The 17,111-nt window shown below is 39.7% G+C and overlaps 1 protein-coding gene across 9 annotated transcripts in view; it reads left to right on the top strand.

The window, feature by feature from the left end:
* ppfibp2b (PPFIA binding protein 2b) overlaps window positions 1-17,111 on the top strand; it is a 95,105-nt gene that overhangs the window by 16,461 nt on the left and 61,533 nt on the right. For all 9 annotated transcript variants that reach the window (XM_013912417.1, XM_013912415.1, XM_013912412.1 and 6 more), the window contains exon 2: window positions 11,829-11,933. In XM_013912417.1, the coding sequence (XP_013767871.1) occupies window positions 11,852-11,933 (82 nt within the window). In that variant the 5' untranslated portion in view covers window positions 11,829-11,851. The remainder of the gene's footprint in view (window positions 1-11,828; window positions 11,934-17,111) is intronic.

The raw sequence follows: 17,111 nt of genomic DNA, 5'->3' as shown, positions 1-17,111 counted from the left end.
TTCTCTGGACGTGTAAAAAGAAGTTAGTCTTCCTCTAAGGTAATGCCCCCCTGACTGTATTTATCATCTGCTGCTGCTACTTACAGTATGTAGCATTTGAAGTGCAGTGAAGCCAGTAAGTATAAATCCTTCCATATTGTTTTTGTTAATATGCTGTTTTGCTTCTGCCTTCAGTGCCGCTCTGTCTCTGAGAATCATTTGTAAAGCAAAGGCTGCAATCTGCACTGAATTACATGTCAAAACAATTTCTTTAGCAGAGACTCTCCGGAGCTCCTCTGGAGATGATTGAATGACTAGCGGGCTGAGAAATTACTGTGACAATGAATGTGTTTCACTTATATGTAACCCATTTGTGTGTGTGTGTCTGTACTTCTATCATCCTCTTCTGATGATTAGTAATAAGCTGTGCTTATGATGACAGTCCAGAGGCTAAGTGCCGCTCATTGTCAGCTCCTATCAGCTCTGCTGTTTGCATTTGTTGAGGAAGCTCTGCCTTGTGGGTAAAATCTCTCTTCTACTGTCTCTTTGTACTTTGTCTTGTCTTCATGTGCATTTGGTTAAATTATAGTACGAGTGATAATCTGGCCTCGTTACTTCATGGTGTGTTGATTGTTATGATCCGAGTTGCATGTTATCAAAGCTAGCCGAAAGTTTGTGCGCTAAATGGCAGTTGGTGGAATTGAGGGTTTGCTAAGTGAGAAGATTGTTTTATGTTTTTTTTAATGGTATACTTCATGTAATTATGACAGAAATGCATAAGTTTCAGGTAAAAGAGTCCAGATCGATTAGCTATGAGCCAGTCAGAGGCATGAACTTCAACATTTGGGCTTTTTAGATGCTTCTTCTGATTGTTTTCAGTTCGTGAAGTCATAGTTCCTGAATTCTGTCAAAACGGAGAATTATTTGTTTTCTCAGCTGCAGCATTTTTGGAGCTTGTCTTTGTTAGTGGCTCAGATGACAGAATCTTATCTTGTTTTGGATGTTTCTTTGGAGTCACATTTTTTACTTTATCTAACTCATAGTTCAAAAATAGCCTTTCTTTATCTTAGTTTAGCTCTCAGTTTATCCCCTGAAACAACAAAGCATTTTAACTCATCTCCATTTCAGCCAACTTTGTTCTGCCCCAAAAGCTTGATTCTGCTCATCTGGATCTTTCAGTGGGAGAAACATTTTGTCACTCATCCAAATGACTATTTCAGTCTCAGCTGAAGAAGGACATTTGCACAATGACTGACACTGGCATGCATCAAGCATGCATCAAGACAACTTTGTTCTGATTGTCTGCCCCTCATCAAGAAAACCCTTCAACAGGTGGATGAAGCTTTTGTGGTCAAAGCTGGAGCTGAATGCCCAGGATGACAAAATCGGTGATGTCACCTCTATATAGGATGACATCATACAAAGGGAAGAGAAGACAAACAGTTTGAAACTGTGCATTTAGGATAGACTGAAGTCTGAGCCTTTGGCTTGCTCAGTACAAGAAAAGCCATGATAGGCTCTTTAGCTTTGAACACTGCTGCAGAAGTGCTTCAAATATGTATTAAACAACGACTAATAAAGAAAAATAAATGACTCGATTTTTAGCCAGGAATGCCTTAGATGCCGCATCTCGTCCTAATTTCCACCTGTGCACTGATGGTTAAATCGAAGATCATTCTTTGCACTGTGCTTCTAAACTGTCAGCACAAAAAAGGCACACAGTTCTTTCACAGCTTTAATCTTTTGATCTTAGCCGTTGGTCCCCTCGGGCAAGTTGTTACACTGACAATTACTACAGTCAGGCAGCTCTGCAGCTGACATTACAAGAATGTGGAAGTACTCGACACTTTCCTGGTATGTGTATACTGACACAAGAGGGGCCTGTAACCTCTCCTTGAGGCTGCTGCTACAAGTTTAACTATGTACAGTCAAAGTCGATAGGCTTATTCATGTTGGAAGAAATTATTTTTTTATGGTATTCCAAGAATGTCAAATGACTGATCAGGCTTTTTGAAATTAGTAATCTAAATAAATGATTTTATTGTAAAGGTTTACTGTTATCTATCAGCATTAACATTAACTGCATTATATACTCTGACCGTTTTATTATAACACAGTTGTCAGAACTTGGAGTCAACATGCACTCATCATAGGCATGAATGTCATGGTAGTTTTGGTCTTGAAATTATTTCTTTGAACTGTTACACATGAATACATCTTTAATGACTTTAAAAAACTAGAGTTGGGTGAACAAGTTTGAATTTATTTTAGATTTTCTCTAAGGCTCAAAAGTATAATATATATATTATATATACTTAATTGTGCTAACTGTTCTACAGTGTCTTTGAACTTGACAAGATGAACGCCTATAAGCTCCTCTTTAAGAATGATGGTTGACAACAGCTGGTAATTTCTCTTTGCTGACATAAAAAGCCACCAAAGTGAGTGTTGTCAAAAAGCACTCATTGCATTGACCAATACTCAGAAAATGGGGAAAGTCCAAGGAACTCCGTGAAGATAGGTAGGAGAGTTGTAGATTTACAAAAGCTAGGAAGGTCTCAACTGAGATTTCCAGGAATTTCTATTCATCTGCTATTCATCTTACTTTTCCAAAGTCTCAAAGAAGACTCAAACTGCCCCCCCAACATGAGAGAAAATTGGTTAGGATGTCGAGGAACAACCCAGGAACCAACAGGAATCAAGCCTGCCATGACCTGGAAACTGCTGGCACACCAGCGTCACTGTCGACAGAGAAGCAAGTTTTATATCGCCATGACTGAACAACAGTACGTGTCTGAGGAGAGGGACTGGGCAAAGACTGGGCAGTTTGGCCATAATGACAACAGGTGTGTTTGGTGGAGTAAAGGTGAGGCTTTCAAACCAAAGAACATTGTACCAGCTGTCAGTCCTATTTACAATTTGTGGACTATTATTAAAAGCTGGGTTGGTGCCAGGAAACCAACCCATTTAAATGAACTCTACTAATTCTGCCAAGACGAGTGATCAAATCCAGCCAGCCAGAATTATGCCAGAAGCTTGTTGATGGACAACGAAAGCTCTTGGTTCTCAGTGAGTTTCTCATTTTCACTCTGCCATGTTGAACTGCAGCTGCAATGATAGTTCATCCTCTGCTCAGAAGATCCGCTTGGACCTGGGCCGCTCTAACCAGACCAGTAGCATTTTGAAAGCTGGATTGTTTGCACTATACACAGACTACATATTGAAACAAGGACAATTGGTGCTAACTGCTCTCTAATACTACTTAGCAAATTTAATGTTTGCAGCAGAGAAACATAACAATTAATTTAGGAAAGCCTGTGTGCAATACAAGGAGAAGCACTCAAGTAGTGTCCAAAACAGTGCCACGGATAGAATTCATATCTCTGGAAAACATTTGATATGATATGACTCCTCTGACTCATTTACTCTTCCTGTGACTCTTGTCAGTGGCAGCTCAGGCATGGAGTTATTATTCACGCACCGGATTGGGAAAGATTTGGACCAGTTTAAAAAAGAAATGTAGGAAAATCCATGTTGTTGATGTGTTTTTTCTAAATGGAAAATACACATGTATATCCTACTGTGAGTAGTGGTGCCTAGTTAAAGGGAAAAATCAGCTCTGCAGTTATAAAACATCCTCTCATGGATCTAGGCGATGTCCTCTAAAGAGAAAAAGGACACATTTCATTAGAGGACACCAGGTCAGTCTGCCTGTACACAGTAATAACAGCATGATGGTCACAATGAATGCGTTGTGACAGTGTAAAAGAAGCCTAGTTAACAAATAAGTACAAACTCGTTACAGCTCCAGTTTACCTGCCCTTTTATTTACCTTTTATGACTTGCATAGATTGTCCTCACTTCATGTAAATAACACGAAGCTTATGAAAAACAGACTGGAAATAGATTTGAAGTGATGTTTGGATATTCCCATTGCTGTTTGCTGCCCTCATGATTATCATTGACTGGAAGTCATGTGTTGTTTTGTGTTATGGTTCATTACCCTCACTCTGAGGACAAATAGATTACAGTAGAAATGAGAGCAGAAGTCAACTGGACTGATGGAGTATAACACAGTTGCAGGAAAAAAGAATCAGATGATCCGCAGAGAGCTGAAAACAGAGCCACGTTTCACTGAGAGACCTGAGCGAAGCAGAACCAACTTGAATCAAAAGCACTTCAGCAGAACTAAATAGGACAAAAAAGAGCTGAGCAGTTCAACACGGAGCAGTGCGGCGCTGCGAGTCACATTAAACTATATATTCTTGGCCACCCAGCAGCAACGCATCAGCCACGGTTCACGGATCACACCCACAGTCACACACTAGAAAAGATAATCTAACCCGTGTTCAAGCCCACAGACTTAGCTTTGAGAAGATGCTTTTTATAGCTTTTCTCTCTGTATGTGTCTGTGTGTGACGCTGGTGGTGAGCCTGAGGAGACAATAGCCCACTTACAGAGACATAATCTTCCTTAAAAAAAGAAAGAAAGTTAGACTTCTTGCTGTTTTGACAAAGCAGAAACTCAATCATAGGGCCACGGAGGCTGAGGTGCTGGAGAGCAAAGCTATCTCAGAAGGCACAGTGTCACTGTAGGAGTTCAGTTTTGTCCAAGAGCACTTTCCTCTACATCAAGTTTAAGTGAATCTTGACTACGATGGAAATCAGTACAGTTAGTGGAAGTGTTCATGTCTTGCTCCAAAGCTAGCATTTGCCCAATAGTTTATCTTCTCAGTTTTTTAATATGGACAACACATGCAATAAAAACCAACACAACCCCTGATTGGTTTGCCCAGTTTAGCTCTGTCTGTCAGCAGATTTGAAGTAATAATCTGGTGTTTTAGCAGACCAGTTCACAAATTAACACATTTCACAGATTATTTTCTGATGCCTTAATGTGCTTACAACTTAGGTTGGTGGTTTTAGTCCCTAAAGCCATTTTCACACATGAGCTCTCAATAAGGTTGGTAGTCTTTGCTTGGGACTGAACTTCCGCTTTACCCCATGTCCCGCCAGGACCTGAATGTGTCAGATATTTGCATTTGTAATTTTACCAGTAAATTTCCACAAACGTATGTGTGTCTGTTTCTTAGTAGATATTATCAGTGGACTTTAAACTTATGTTAATTTGTCTTTTTTGTGCTTACAATGGATCAAATGAGTAAGTAAGGTAAATATAAAGCGAGAATGGTCACTTATATTCACTCTAAATCAAAGAATGTTTGTAAAATTTGCTTACGAATAGAAAAAAAAGCACTTGAATGAATGTGTGTGATTAATTGAATGAGGCTGGTAGTAAAAGGTAGTCACTTTGAGTTTTCAATTGGATTAAGAAAGTATCAATCATTTGTGTAAGTTGGAAATGAAGGTTTTTAATTCATGCTGCGGATGGGTCGATCGATGCTGGTCAGAGTGAGTCGCGCTAGCTTATAAACAAAACCATTTTTTAAAGTTTGTTATCTAATGAATGCATTAAGTCTGCCCTGACTGTGTCCTCCCCACACAGAGACATATTTTAGAGATATAAAATTTTAATGAGTAAGCAGCACTAGAGCCCTAAAGTAGAATGAAAGAAGAAGCAAGCAGATGTTAAGAATTCCTACTGTGAGCTAATACCCATTGCATTGCTGTTCGCTAACTACAGTAGGCTGTATGTGAAGTAGGCTCTGCACTTTCTTTCTCATCATGCTGGAAGTGGAAAATAAACTTCCTCCTGTTGTGTTTTTGTGTTTGAATCATACAGTCTGCATTATGGAGGGTGGATTTCATCATGAACACTGTGCCCCCTCTTTCCCAGCAGCGGTGGTATTGGCCTTTGACAGTTGGCAGAGTGATGGGGGATGACAGGAGCCCAGGGTTGGATCATGTAGTCTAGCATGTAATGACTATATAAGGAACTACTGAGTCAGATGCTGAGACCAAAAAAATGCTGCAAACACTTATTATTATATTAGGTAACTGTTGGTTACAGCTGGTTCTGCTGCCCCCTTGTGGCAGAAAATCAAGTACTGCAGCTTTAAGTGTCAGAAACTGCAGTTCCTCTAACGGCCACTTGAGTCTGGCTCCAAAAGGGAGTCATTCCCCATAGATTTTGTTTCGATGCCTGACTTTATATATGGAATTAACACGTCTGCTGCCTAAAAAACTGTGATTTCCATATAGTTCATTTCCTCAGGCGAGTCAGAGACTGTGGTGGGACACGCATGTTGGGAACAAACCTGCATGATCTAAATTTTGCTTGTGCATTTTTTCTGTGCTAAAACATTTCAGCACACACATAGTTACTGAGGCCTTTTGAGATTTGCTGTAGTGGGGAAAAAGAAAGATCGTGCCATTTAAATGGCCGTTTCCATTGTCAGGTAAAGTTTTCTAAAACTAAAATACTCCCATGACAGTTTGGACCAGGTCTGATAAGATTTCATTTTCTGTTAACCTCATGTTTGAGTAACGGCTAGTCTGAGTTTTCTCTGCTGACTTTGCTTTTTTTGATTTCTCGCCAAAGACTGAAACATTCGGCCAACCAACACAGAGTTACACCATTAGATGTTTTTATTCTTTTGCTTCTTTGTTTGAAGCTGGACTTCATCCTATTTTCCTCATAATTACTTTGTTTCGACATTTTCCTCTGTGCGCTTTCTCTGTTTGCTTTTACTTTATTCTTGTAAGCAACACTTGATTTATTTGCTTGCTGTACTCTGGATATGTGGTTGAACACATGAACACACATAGACGTACTAACCTAACTACCCTTTCTGTTTATCCTCACAGTCTTTACCTCCTGACTTTCATATGCAGTGTCTCTTTCATACAAGCTTTGGCAGTGTTGTTCAGTTGCACAGAGCATGAAGGTGACGAGGGGGGAGCGGGTGTGATGGCATATAGCAGTAGACAAACTCCCTTGTTTTCAATAAAGTGAACGGAACAGATCTCTTGATATTAGTTCACACAGGCAGATGTTTGATTATAATCACTTGGCACACTCGTGGATCAAATGCATGCTTTGTTTTGAAGCCCTCGTTGGCCGAGTCAACAATTTCAACACCTGAATCTCGTCCGGCGCCAGAAGATTCTGTTTTATTTCTTTGAAGGGTTTTTAAATCAAAGCACTTTGGATTTTTTTTTCAGTCTGAAATGGGAAGTGTTTGGTTCTCAAACCTGCAGCAAGCATATAGAGTCGCTTTGTGAGACAAATGTGCTTGGATTGCAGCGTGCTGGATTTGAGGATATTTAGATAGCAGTTTATCCCCACTGGCAGCAGGCTGCAGGGCAGTAGGTATTTCTAAATGGTGTGAATGCAAGAGGTGGCTATGCAGAGAGGTGCTGACCAGTCGTGCATTGTTGTTCGGAAGCTGTTCTGTCAACATGGAAACCTGGTGAAACTGGAGCAGTGGCTACAAAGCAAGTTTACCCACTTTTCCTTATCTTTCCCTGACATCAGAAATCAGGCTAGGCGGTCACAAGAAGGTGGTTATCAACTCTTCAGTATAACCCAGGATTTCCAAATCTAACTGTGAGCACATTCACAAAAGAGGCAGTATTGGCATCACATGACCAGCTGAGAGCACGGACAGGTCTGCTTACAGCAGTATAGACTATAAAATTCAAAAAATACAAAGGAGTTAAGTATGTAAGAACATACTAAAAGCGACACAGTGTTCATCTTTCCATAAAGTTTTGTAAACTGAATAAAAGTGACATGCTTTCTTATGCCAAAAGAAAATGACCACTGACCGGATGTGTAAGAACCATAAACCTTCTGTCTGTCTGCACACAAAGGTCCAAAGCAGCTTCCAGGAATGTCAGCTCTGCTTTCTGTTTAGGCTTTGATTTTGTACATGTTCATCTCTTATCTTGAGCATAACTTAAGTGGAGCCTGTTAGTTCTGCACTATAAGTTAACATAACGAGATACCTCAGTAGGATGTGAGTCGCTGAAAACCCAGCGTTAACCCTCACTAAGTCCCAAATCCTGCATCATAGCACAGGCCCCTACTTGCTTAGAGGACAGGTTGTAATGGTCTGAGTAATGAGATGTGTTGGGCTCATCTTACTCATGAAACTGGTACTTGAATTAAGCTGTAAAAGTAGTTTAAAAAAATGTGTATTTTTAGCTGTAGACATGAAGTTTCGGATATGTCCTGTCAGCACATGAGGTTAGAGACCGGATTAAATTTGGCCGAGTATCCGCTTTCCTTTTGACTCAGGTGAGAGAGCTGTCAACACTGAGGAGGGTGTAGCTGTAAGAAACAGGTCACATTTATCTCCACGTTTGACAAACATGTTTTTCTGGAGTGCATCTGCGATCGTGGGAAAAGGCGTGTCTGTTTTCTCACATCCATGAATGAGCAAGCCTGTCATGTTCACACACACTACCTAATTGCTCTTTGATTGTTTGACTGTAACAGGCGACTGATGGGATATCAAACACCTTAAATAAGCTCTCCAGTATGTACTTTCTCTTTTTTAATAGCTTCTTTCTGCAAAGTAAGTTTGAAAATTGTCATCTTAGTTAAGGTGCTTTAAGAAAGCAGTGAAAAGATGATAAAAGTGAAAATATATTAATTTTCAGTTAGTGTGAAGCAGTTTCAGTGTGACACATCTCTTTAGCAAGAGCAATCTATCCACTCACACGCAAACTCAGAGGCTCTCACACACACACACACACACACACACACACACACACACACACACACACACACACACACACCCTGACCACTCAACCCTCTCAATAGAAACTTCTCTCCACAGTGGATCTTGTTCTTTACACAGTCAGCTCTGTGGAGATCAGTAATCTCTGTGTATCAGCACCTTTATATGCAGTCTCACTGTAAAACTGTGATTACCTTAGTTTCACACACTGTGGCCCTTTCAAGCTCACACACACACACACACACACACATACAGTGGACACAAAGGCGACGTTGTTCTGTCGAGGTCAACAATGCAGCTGGACAGAGACAGTGTGTCACAGTATCTGAATGGTGCTGTCACCCTCGGCCTGCACATGCTAATATGGAGTCATTTATAATGAACATGACACTGGGCATTATTTAAACACATGCTTCTTCATCTGTGCACACAAATGCACACTGTAGCTCTGTCCAGTTACCAAAAAGTAATGTTGGCGTAGTCATTTGTAAAAAATCACGCAGGTTTAAACCATTTAAAAGTTAGTTTGTTCCCACAGAATGGCAAAATTATGGAAGCCCTTTTCTGCCGCTAAAAAAAAGTATCCATAACTTGAAATTTTGAGTTATTTTCTCAAATTTTGACTTATTGTCTCAAAATTTTGAGAAAAGTTAGCATTGCCAGTCAGTATCAATCTGCGGGAATTACGTCATTTCCGTGTTACCCGGAAGCCCTCAGCTACAAATGCTACAGCTAACCTACCAGTATTACAGCCAGTCATGAATGCACAAATTGCTGACTATTTTCAGCGTGGCTTCACAAATTATGAAATCCTTGCGTTATTAGCTGAATCGCATGGCGTTATTATCAGCAAACGTACTCTCGATTTTTGAATGCGCATTCCTCTGCGCCGTATCCTTCTGGATAACAAGAAAATGACGTCATTCATGTAGATTACCGATTGGCAGAGCTAACCCGAAATTTCGAGTTACTTTTCTCAAAATTTTGAGTAAATAAGTCAAAATTTCAAGGACGATAACTTGAAATTTCAAGTTATGGATACTTTTTTTTGTGGCAGAAACGGGCTTCCATACAAAATACTACACGCACAGTTATATTTACTAATATGACTGTAATAAGTAATAAACAAAAGGACCTTTGGATGTTCAGTCATTCTATTATGTTCTCTTAATTACAGTAGGTAAAGTCATTCATTAGTCTTTGTCTCTGCACCTACTCTACCCTGCTGTGTTATTATTATTATTATTATTGTTATATTTTAAATGCTTTCAAAGGCTCCATTAACCCCCGGAGTAGTAGCCGCCTGCAGCGTACTGCAAAGCTCCAGAGACAGACAGCGGCCAGCTTTGCTGTTTCTTTCTTTCTTTCTTTTTTAACAATCGAAGACTCATTTTGTTCGTGTATTTCATATTTTATTTGACAGTCCTGACAGACAAACTCACACACACACACAGACACACCCATCACATTACATCATGGGGAATCTTTGGGGAATTCTGATGCTGTCTTACAGAGTAACGGCAGCATGTTACTGTAATTCCATTCAGTGTGTTTCATGTTGATTTTCATTGTCACTTGTCATGATGATGTGCCAGTTGGTGCTAATGCAGATGAGCATTAGTGTGCTGTGCAGGGGGGTTTATTCTCCCACGCGTCAGTAGATTACATCACCGTCCTTCCTCTTCGATTTGAACATGATGATGTCTGTTTGTTTGTAAGCTGGCATGACAGCGTGACAGCAGGGTGAGAGCCTTGAAGGAGAGATGACAGAAAAAGGATGAGTGCCAGGCAAAGAAGGGAGGACTGGGAGGGCTGAAAAGCAGGAAACAAGGATGTCAGGAGTCGGAGGGCAGCCGGAGGCGGTGATGATGGATGGAAAGCCATGGCTGTTCTTGTACGGTTGTTCCTAGTTACATGTACGCTGCCTCTGTGCACGTAGTGAGGATTTTTTTAAAGAGAGTTTGTGGGTTATATCTGTGTCTGTAAAATAAAACAAAACACAAAACAATGACGTACGCTGTGTCAATGCAAAGACCTCAAAACTCAGCAAAAAGCCTGAGAGAGATTTTTAATCAAATTAAAAGAACATTTAAACATTTATCGGCATTTTTTGGACCCTGGTGGTGACTGATGGTTAATGCAGCTTATTATTTTTATTAGTGCTTTATTTATCCAGGTAAAAAAATCTCATTGAGATTAAAACTCTTATTTCCAAGAGAGACCTGGCATCATGGCAACAAAAGTCACATACCACATAGGTATATAACTTTAGTCCAACGTAACTCTTTGTTGTCCTGTGAGTCACTGTTAGGGATGTTTTTATCACCTGGAGCTGTAAAAATGTTAACCCCAAAAATTGTTAACCCCAAAAAACCCATTGATGCAATTAAGCTTTTACTAGCAGTGCACCAATATATCGGCCTATTGTTGTTGTTGTTATTGGCCCTGTTGACCAATACTGGCAGAATTTATGGTTATTATTAGTAATATTAGAATCAGAATCCACCATCCATCCATCTTCTTCTGCTTATCCGGGGCGGGGTTGTGGGGGCAGCAGCCTAAGCAGAGAAGCCGAGTTTATCCGGGGAAACACCAAGGCGTTCCCAGGCCATCCGAGAGATTATCAGAATATTTAATCCGTAAGGAAATTATGTGGTTACAGTTGCTCCAAGACAATAAGAACAGTTACAGATTAAGGAATTCAATATATTACAACATTATAAAATATAAGGAATAGCTCTAATATATACAACAGCTCAATTTTAAATATCCAGAATATTATATAGATTAAATATATATGATTGATCTTTTACTCTAAACTGTAAAACTTTGTTATTTTCATATTAGTTGCCAAATACTAAAATCCATCCATTTTCAACTGGTGAAATGTAAGAAAAATCATGGGAACAGCTATAACTACTTTCAAGCAGACCAGTTTTTAAAAAAAATAAAGATTTGTTTTCTTAGCACAAAAATAATCAGATTTAGTCTTCTTTTGTATCTCCATATGAATATGCATAACCTTTGGGTAAGTAAAACCCTCCCTGTCTCAAGGAGTGGTGCAGCACTGGTCTCTATGTTTTGGTTTGGGGAACCACTCGCTACTCCAGAAATCCACAAATATATATTTTTTTCTGTCAAAGTCTCGAGTACGTTGTACAGCAAGTTGCTACTTAACTTATTTTTTTTAATTCTTCTGTAGAACATCAGAACACCTGAGATCTGATGCTACCTGCCATCACCATGGAAACAGAGGCCAGTCACATGCTCGAGGCGGCACTGGAGCAGATGGACGACATCATTGCAGGTAAAGGCTAGAAAGCAACAGGTGTAAACTTTGAGTTAGTGTTTAGAGGTGAGTGGAAGTCTCAGCATGTCATGAACCAGTATCTGCACACAGGTTGGCTTCTCCAGCACCGTGTGCTACAAATAAGCATCATCTGGTCTGCATTAATGCTGTAACACTGCTCCGTACTGCTGTTGTAATTTGGGCAATTAGTGATTGTTACTGAGAACTAAAGTGGAAACTTTGTGCATCAGCCACAGCAACATAATAAAAAAAATGTGTTTGCCGGCACCAGAAGCGTCCAGAACGTAAGTGGTATATTTGTTGCTACTCATAGACTGTATGTTAAAGATGGACCGAACCACTATGATGTCACCCACTCTGGTTCATTTTTACCTTTCGGCCGTAAAAGGCTGATGAGGTATTGCCGGGTGGGTGAGGTGGGCACCCAAGTTTGTGAAAGTGATAACTCGGGAATGAAGCAACGCAGGAGTTTCAAAATGATATCGTAGGCGTATCTGCTAAACATCTTGGATGAGTCTCAGTGACCTCGACCACAAGGTCAGAGGTCAAATTTTCTGAAAATCTCTGAAAATCTTAGAAATGCTATAACTTAAGAACAATACGATAAAGACTTTTTAAATTGATACGATAGGCGTGTCTACTAGGAGGCTGTCAGGTAGCACTGTCCATGGCCTGTATTTTAAAGCCTTGGCCTGAGCTTCTTGTTCATTGCTATCTGAAACCAGGAGTCAGCATGCTCATGCATTAGTGGCTTGTCAGGCAGAAAATAGGCCTGCTCTGAAGCATGCAATGCTTTATCCTCGTTCTGAACATTGATGGGGAACATAATTTACAAAGTGAAAAGTATTTTTGGAGTATTTACCGAGGTGACATATCAAGGAAACCTGAGGGTGGTTTTCCCTTATCCGTCTATACAGCTGGAAGTCTGTGTTTTTGCAGCCAGAGTCGCTGCCCTTGTCTAATCCATCTGATTCATATACCTTAAGGCTTGTCGATTCATTTGTCAATACTGGGTTTTCCATGCACCCAAAATTGATCAGAACCCAGTAAGGAAGCAGACATGAGAGCTGAGTCGTTTGTGGCAACTGTATCAATAAAATCTTGTCAATATCCATCCCCAGTCATAGGTGTATGTGTGACAATGCATTTGTATTTATTTTTTTACAGTAGAGCTGCAGGAAATGATTATGTACAATATTGATAAAGCTTCAACTTATGACAAGCAAACATATTGTCAAGCACATTATGTAACCTATAAGGTCAAAGGTCCAAAGGGCTACATGAGTGCAGATTGTTTACCATTCTTCATCCGTAAAATATAACTTACTAGAGCTAAAAATGATATAGTTCAGTGTTTGGGTTTGCTTTGAGTTCAGCTCATACCTTTTTTTGTGATCCATAAGTTAAAAATTTGGCCTATTATCTTAAACTTTTGACTTGCTAACCCCAAATTTCAAGCTAATTTCTCAATTTTGAGTTATTTTCTCAAAAGGTTGAGTTAATAAGATAACATTTTGAGATATTAACCCCATGTAACAGTGTAAAATTTCTGAACACAGCAGGTTAATAAATGGCAGGCTTGTAATTGTGAGACTGCCTCGTTTTCTGTGTTTGTACAGTATAACAAAGTTTGTTGCAGGCAGCTCAGCCTTGGACAGAAAAGATTAGACTGACAGTGGGGTAAATGTTTAATGTGATCGAGCAGCATGATGTGGGAAAACACATCAGTTCAGTCACAGGGTGAGGCAGAGAACGACTGATGCGGAGGATTTCCTGTGAATCCGTCAGAATCAGAAATGTTTTGGTCACTAATGAAAGTAAAATTTTGGTAAATGGTAAACTATTAGTAGTTACTTTACTATCACTTGTGGTGACTGATGAAACTGTTTTGATAGTGAGTTAATCATTTTTTGTAATTTTCTCATTTGCTGGATATCTGTGGGAACTTCAATCAATCAAGTAATTTTTAAAAATAACACTGTCAGTTATTCCCAGTTTTGTTAGTCGAGGCAGTTCATCAATTGAGAAAATAATCAGCAGATGAAATAAAATTGCAGTTGTATTCTCACAGTTGCCCTGCGACTTATTTTCACACAGACAAGTGGAGAAAAGAGGCTTTACTGCTATCATTGTTGTAATTGTTGTTACTATTTGCCATCAATGTGCTGATCTCACCCAGGCCTTTGTTCCGGCTCTCACTGACCACAAATAGAAAGACATAAAAAATGCCATTAGCGATAGCATCAGCCAGTCGCTAACGTGGAAATTAGAGCCACTTATCAGGAATTTAGATATGTCGGTCATATTGCATTCCATGATCAAGACAGCTTTTTCTGTGCTTTTGGGGTCGAAAAGCTTCTTGCGGTAATACTTGTGAAAGCACTCTGCTGGTTAACGATTTTGGTGTCGGTGTTGTTTTTGATCTGTTTGCAGGCAGAGGAGCAGCTGCAAACCTTTATCACAGCTACCTTTTAATAAGTTGTCTATATGCTGCCAGTCCTGGGATGTAGATGTTATCAGACGCAGACGGGTCACAGAGTGGTGCAGAAATAAATTATTAGGACTACCTCTGAAATTAAAATGCTTTACAGTTGTAATCAGTTACATACACATTTACTAATACAAGGCCTTGACGGTGTACTAAGTAGCGGGCAACTTGAACTTGCCATTGCATCACAATTTGCATGCTTTGCTTACCTGACATTCAATTCAATTCAATTCAGTTTTATTTATATAGCGCCAAATCACAACAAAAGTCGCCTCAAGGCGCTTCATATATACAGAGAAAAACCCAACAATCATATGACCCCCTATGAGCAAGCACTTTGGCGACAGTGGGAAGGAAAAACTCCCTTTTTCACAGGAAGAAACCTCCGGCAGAACCAGGCTCAGGGAGGGGCAGGGCCATCTGCTGCGACCGGTTGGGGTGAGAGAAGGAAGACAGGATAAAAGACATGCTGTGGAAGAGAGACAGAGGTTAATAACAGATATGATTCAATGCAGAGAGGTCTGTTAATACATAGTGAGTGAGAAAGCTGACTGGAAAGGAAAAACTCAATGCATCATGGGAATCCCCCTGCAGCCTACGTCTATTGCAGCATAACTAAGGGAGGATTCAGGGTCACCTGGTCCAGCCCTAACTATATGCTTTAGCAAAAAGGAAAGTTTTCACATCATATATGAAACACCAGCTTCCAAACTGGCGATTTTATTTCAGCTTTCAATTAGAGCTGGGCGATATAAGATTTTTTCATATCACGATATGTTTTTTTCATTTCAGGCGATAACGATATCTATCACGATATAAGCCAAATAACTATATTTGTAAGATTTAAATGTGCCGTTGCTCACAAGTAAAATGTGAAATAATCAGCAGCTTGTTTTTATTTAAATATTTATTTCCCATAATAAGTTCAACAGGGTAGATGTACTTAAGGAACATGAGACTTTTTCAGATAAATAAAGGCAAATATTGCAAACTACACAAAAGGCAGCCGCTAAAGCGTTTAAGTTTCAAAATAGAACAAACGAAACAGACTAAATTGTCAATTCCACTTAGAAACAAAATATTAATTCTAAAAATAAATCTTAGTTTGTTTTACAGAAGAACAGACAAAACTGACTAACTTTTGTCAATATCAAATAAACTGAGAACTAACAGGAAATTCTCAATCTCTCCTTGTTGTATAGCTTAGCTTTTCAAACAGTTTTAACAGTTACTTTAGTCTGACAAAAGCCGAATGACGAATTAGTGCTTCCAGTCAGAGACTGAGGCTACGTCCACACGTACACAGGTATTTTTGAAAACGGAGATTTTCCGTTTTCGTTTTAAAAAATAATCCCGTCCACACATAAAGGGAGAAATGAAGGAAAACGCTGCTATGAACATGCCAAAGCAGCAGGTGGCGCTAGATTCCTAACCGTGCAGAAATGTTGGCCAATCAGAAGTCTAGAAGCCTCGGTGGGAAAAAGTAAACAAAGCTGGGGCATAGAAGCAGAACCGAGTTGTATGTGTTGAGGGACTGCAGACAGTAGAATTAACAGTAACATTATTGTAGAAATTCATTTCACTGAAACAATAACGTGGCGCACAGTGTGACGTCAAAAAATGCGCACACCTTTGACGCTGCGTTTTCTCCGTTTTTCTGGTCCACACGTAAATGCAAAAACGGAGTTTTCAAAAATCTTCGTTTTCAGTGACCAAAAACGCAGTTTACGTGTGGACGAAAGGTGCAAACGCATAGAAAAATCTGCGTTTTCAAAAATACCCGGGTACATGTGGACGTAGCGCATGCACCAGTTTATTGTATTTCCAGACTTGCTTTCGGCACAATTTACAGTGCAGCTACTCTGTTTTTTGTCAGACTTGAAATAGCCGAAATACCTTCACACTACGGAACTTCTATGGCTCTTCCGTTCGACAATCTCTCCGGCATTGGAACCATCATCTGTTTTCTTTTCGGTGTCACGCTCGGTTGATTTTTCTAGTCGGCACACTCATTTCCTCCATTACCCGGGCAGTACGGTGGCTAGCTGCTTCCCAAACAAATACACATGTGCGGCTTGGCACTTGTGCTGTACGTAACAAGTCACGTGACGTGACGCTGCGGCTGTGATTGGTTCGGCTCTGCGCTACGTAATTTGGATTGGCTGTACTTTTCTTTTTCTTTTTTTTTTTAGAGGACAAGAGCGGCGAGGTCTATCGCGATAGTTTAATTTTTCTATCGAGAAAAAGTTATATCGCGATACATATCGTTATCGTTCTATCGCCCAGCTCTACTTTCAATGTGCTTTTCCAAAGTAAAATTATTCTTAAATTTGTTTCAAAGTGTTAATAAAAGATTTGTAAGAAGTGTATTATTATAGCCAGTGTTGGGGAGTAATAGAATACATGTACCGCCGTTACGTATTTAAAATACAAAATATGAGTAACTGTATTCCGTTACAGTTACCGTTTAAAAAGGTGGTATCCAGTTACTTTGTTGAAATAAATGGATTACACGGCTATTTTTCCTGTTTCATATGTTAGACTATGCCCTCTCTATGTTTGGTAATTCCACGCTGGTGGAAACCCAAACAAACCACGCATGAAAAGGCTCTAATGCCTGTGTCTCAATTTCGCGGCCCGCATAATGACGTGACGAAATATTTTTAAAAATTCTTATTCAAAAAAAT

The sequence above is a fragment of the Pundamilia nyererei genome, unplaced genomic scaffold (genome assembly GCF_000239375.1).
Source record: "Pundamilia nyererei isolate P.nyererei 1_Seehausen unplaced genomic scaffold, PunNye1.0 scaffold00089, whole genome shotgun sequence".
Taxonomy (NCBI): domain Eukaryota; kingdom Metazoa; phylum Chordata; class Actinopteri; order Cichliformes; family Cichlidae; genus Pundamilia; species Pundamilia nyererei.
The sequence above is the reverse complement of the archived record's forward strand: the minus strand, read 5'-3'. Positions and strand labels throughout refer to the sequence as shown.